Consider the following 4,673-nt stretch of genomic DNA (forward strand, 5'->3'; position numbering starts at 1 on the left):
CCTTTAGGTTCTTGTTCTAGTCTTAAAAATTTTGTTCTGAGTTGTTCTACGCGGTTAGAAATATGTTCTAGATCGACAGTTTTGTAAGTCATTTTGTTTACGAATAAATGGCCAAAAACTGTTATTTTAAAAATTTTTCTTTTTCCAATATCTCTTAAAATTTTTAACCAATCAAACTAATACTTTGGAACAATGTTTGGAACAACTAGAACAATCTGTAGCGATAAAAAAATTTCGATTTTTGATAAAAGGGGGGCCAGCCAAAAAAATTGTTTTTTTTATTTTATTAAAAAACTGTTGAGAATTAAGGAATATCGTTTTGGAACAATGTAGTACAAAGTCAGAACAACCTGGAACAACTTTCAAAAATATAAATTTCAAAAAAAGGGGGGCTAACTTCATACACTCGAAGAGGAGAGGCGTCAGTTGGCAACGCTGCGCATGAGTTCTCACGCGTGAAGTTAACTTCTTATTTTTTTAATGTTTTTGTAATATTTTGTATATAAACAAATTAACTTCAGTAAAATAAAATTTCTTTTTAAGCATGAATACAAGTTGAGCACGACTGGAGCCGGAGAAACGTCTTTAATAACAAAGACTGCAAATTTAACAAAAAGTAATGAGCCTGTATATGTACTATACTATTATATGTATATTATATCACATGTATATTTATTTGTACATTTATATCATACGCATATCATTTATATGTTATTTGTACATCATGTATGTATGCATTAGGGCTCCTAAGTATTCGGATAAAATGACTATATCCAGGTACCCAGGTATCTAAGATCGATTGTGATCGGGATTTCAGAACCGCATTATTTGGGTTATCTAAATTTGCGTTATCGAATCTTATGAAATAAGGCTGATGGCAAAGAACGAGACGTAAGCGCTTACATCTGTAGTAGTCGTAGACATGAAGTAAGGTAGAGAAAAACGTAAGTGGTGACAAACTTTTGTACAATAACCTTTTCTCTCTGACTTACTTTACGTCTACAACTATGACAGACATCTAGTTCTCTGTCATCAGCTTTACACGAATATTTGAAGAGTCGGATCCGAATTAAGTTCGCGACGAAGTCGGCTGGAGTCGTAGCAACCAAAAGATCCCTCTCATATTATGCATCTTTAATTAACTCAATTAAGGTAGCTGTCTCGTCAGGGCATGTATTAGATAAAGTTTCCGATTTCGGTTTTTATATCAAATTATATGATCAGGCTTTGCAGTCGATTTTTTCTGTGGCTCCTTACCGACTATTTACTCTAGAAAATCGATCTCGAAAATCACAAATTTTGCATTACTTCATACAGAAAAGAAGGCTCTATCACGGTTTCAATCACATATTTTCGTATTTTTCTATTAGATGAAGTGAGAAAAAAACATTGCTTTTTGTACAATAGATTTCGAAGAATCCGATGCAACCATAAAATATATAAGTTACCGGAAATTTCGCTGCTAATTTTTTAGTTTATTTTAGTGAAAATGCGGTAATCGAGCAGACATTTTTTGGTCGAGGTGAGGTTGGGAAGACTTGGCAACGCCGCTGGCTAATCACTGTAGTTGCAGGTTATGGGGCTCGTCTTTCTTAGCCGAATTGGATAGTGATTGACACCTCTGTCATGCGTTTTGAAACCCTTTCTCAGTAATTGTCAAAATTCAATCGAAAAGGAGATGTAACCTCACTTGTAACCTTTAACCTCGACGACTCGCATGATCAGCTGATCAAAACGGAGTCAAATGAGAAAAATCACATAATTTGGAAAAAGTAACATACTCTGTCACATATGAAATTTTACACCATAATTCATGAAATTATTTTTTCTTTAGCAAAAATTGCCTGAAATATATTTCTGAACGTAAAAACCTACAAACAGTCACATGACTAGCACGTAGCGAGACAGCTACCTTAAGGGGATCCTTGGAGTGACAGCGACACTGACATTATCGGTCTAAGCAATATCTTTGAATTGGCTGAACAGAATGGAAAATCTTTTTACACGATTAAAGTACGCACAAAGATGTAGAGGGCTGTACATCATTTTGTCTAATAAACTAAAAAAAATGTTATTTTTATAAATATCGTCCTAACCTGACGACAATATTTGCTTTATACAAAAAATCTGCAGTTTTTTTATAGAAAATAGTGATACAGCCCTCTACAAAAAACTGTCAGGAATAATATCGTGCAATTAGAAGTAAGATTTGAAGCCTAAAAAAAAGACATTACTTAGGACCAGTGGAAGATGCAAGGTTAGGTGCTCTGTATGTATGTGTAAAAATCGGTGAGCACTTCTTTATCGACGCTGATCGAGTTCGGCTACGGCTCCAGCATCCCCTTAAAAATAACGTGTTCATTGGCCACGTTTATAGCAGAATGTTTATTTGCAACTGTTGGAAGTTTTCTAAGCTCAGATTGGATTATTCCTCTAGATCTAAAAAAATAATCCAATCTGAGCTCAGAAAACCTCCAATAGTTGCAAAATAAACGTTCTACTGAACACAGCCATTTATTTATAAATTTTAATAACCCAGACAGCACGCATGTCCAAAAGCGGGACATAAGACATCTAAAAGACGTCTAAAAGATGTCTTATGTCCCGATTTTGGACATGGTGCTGTCTTGGAAGTAAGCAACGTACTTTTAGCAGCATGCGTACAGATCAGTAGCAAATTTGATCAGAATCTTCCTAACCATAGCCATCTGTGTACGCATTGAGCTCGTGTTCTGTTAATAGAGCCTGCAGGCAATGTGAGCAGGTCAATCTGTCGCATTTCTGGCAACAGTTTGACAACATGCATTATCTGATACAGCAGCTTCTGTGTGAAATTTGTTGCCTTTCTGACATGAAAAATTTATTGAAAGACCTGCTCAGAATTTTTCTGCGCAGGTTTGGCTATCAGAGTTAATTTTTACGTTATAAAATCTGTAGAAAAAGCTTTAATAGAAATAACCTTGAACGAATATATAAAAACGATTTTAGTTAAATAACAAATAATTTAGTATTAAATAAAACATATAATTAGTAAATAATGTTCTATACCTACCTTTAAGATGTATTAAAAAACGTAGATCATATTTTTTATTTTCGATACTATTTCTCTCTCTTTCTTCCCTCCCCTCCTATTCTCGTCCCTTCCCTTTCTCTTCTCTTTTAAACGGAAATGCTTTGAATTAAACTTACAAAGGCAGAAGCTTGACACAATATATATAGCTGGTTTACATTACAATAATCATTTGAATGTTATATAAAGAGTCGATAAGTGACAAGAATCATTTCTCCGCTGAACTAACACGACTCATAGTGATACTGCGAACATTTAAGACCAGGTACAGTATGATAAGTAAAAAAATAAGTATATAAAATACATAGCACTTTTCTAGATTGTCCGAAAAAACAATCGAAATCATGGATGGCACAGAAGCATGTAGATCGTGGAACGGTATTGACTCCGACGAGGAGATTGTTATTTCTGGTATTGCTGGTAGATTTCCGGATTCAGACAATATGAATCAGTTACGAGAAAATCTATTCAATAAAAAAGACCTTGTTAGAGCAGATCATGGGCGATGGAAGACAGGTGATTGATTCATACGATACGAGTACCGCATTCATACTTGATTAGTGGATAGAGGATATATGCTATCCCTTCTGCAATATTAGTTACACATGCCGACATCAACTTTGATCCTGAGATTTAATTCTCAATATTTGTTTCCGAAGGATTTCTGACATGCTGAAACCGAATCCGTTGCCCGCATTGTTCTATCACATCAGGTTTCGAAGATATCTATACCTAAAAGTGTCAATAAAGTTATTTTTCGGCTTCATTAGGTTGAAATAACTGTAAAATACGTGTGTTAGGCTCATTTTCTCATTTTGTGGCCTTTTCTAAGGCAGATTGAAGTGACATCATTAAAAAAAGTCAATAGTTTTTCCAAGCATTAAAGAAACTTCTTAAAAAATTTCTAAACTGTACAAAGTAAAGATTACTTTAAAAAATTTACTAATTTTTCACATACATTTGATACGTTTCTTTATAAGTATTTTGTTATATATCTTTCATATAATTTTTTTCCACAATAATATGAAAGGTTAACGGCCAATAACGAGCATGAAAGTTGTTAAATTCAATAAAGACTTATTGTTACAAACAATTAATTAATTAGGAACGTTTCGACAACACAGTGCTTTCTTCAGCCAAAATGAATAAAATATACAAATATCGCAATTCAATATTAAATTCGTCACGAGTTACAAGTTTCCACATCTAAGTAATAAATAGGAACATCAAATAAATACTGAACAGAAAAAATCGGAATCGCTGTATATTTGTGAGGTCCTTAATTGTAAAATGTAGTCCAATGATAAAATCCATGGTTGATTCTTCAGTCGGAAGTGAGAATAAATTTAGTCAATCATCGATGGAAGCTCGTCACAAGCAAGGGTTAGATAAATAAAATTAAAAGTGTGTATATATACTGTAAATTAAAGAGACTTATTGTAAGAACGAGAAAATGTAAATGAATTTGATACGAATATACATACTAAGCATATAATAAGAAATTAAAAGCTCTGAATTGTTGCGAAGGGACCGTATCGTGTCGAATCTTGTACGTGACTGAGCCACTGTTTATTACAAGTGTTGATTGACAATAAAGGTCGTA

The 4,673-nt window shown here is 33.7% G+C and overlaps 1 protein-coding gene across 1 annotated transcript; it reads left to right on the forward strand.

Annotated features, from left to right (window-relative positions):
- The first annotated feature begins 3,227 nt into the window (after positions 1-3,227).
- LOC112452432 lies at positions 3,228-3,962 on the forward strand. Its single transcript, XM_025012631.1, has 3 exons — positions 3,228-3,335; positions 3,390-3,586; positions 3,730-3,962. Exons 1-3 carry the CDS (start codon positions 3,247-3,249, stop codon positions 3,744-3,746), a joined length of 303 nt encoding a protein of 100 aa, XP_024868399.1. The 5' UTR covers positions 3,228-3,246; the 3' UTR covers positions 3,747-3,962.
- The last annotated feature ends 711 nt before the right edge of the window (positions 3,963-4,673 follow it).

Source organism: Temnothorax curvispinosus, unplaced genomic scaffold (assembly GCF_003070985.1).
Source record: "Temnothorax curvispinosus isolate PA1 unplaced genomic scaffold, ASM307098v1 QBEX01003397.1, whole genome shotgun sequence".
NCBI classification, from domain to species: Eukaryota; Metazoa; Arthropoda; class Insecta; order Hymenoptera; family Formicidae; genus Temnothorax; species Temnothorax curvispinosus.

What these genes read in the sequence shown, in the direction of transcription:
- LOC112452432 (XM_025012631.1), top strand. Translation starts at nt 3,247, where the DNA reads ATGTTATATAAAGAGTCGATAAGTGACAAGAATCATTTCTCCGCTGAA. An exon ending in CTGCGAACATTTAAGACCAG is followed by an intron (nt 3,336 to 3,389) that starts GTACAGTATGAT and finishes GCACTTTTCTAG; the next exon opens with ATTGTCCGAAAAAACAATCG.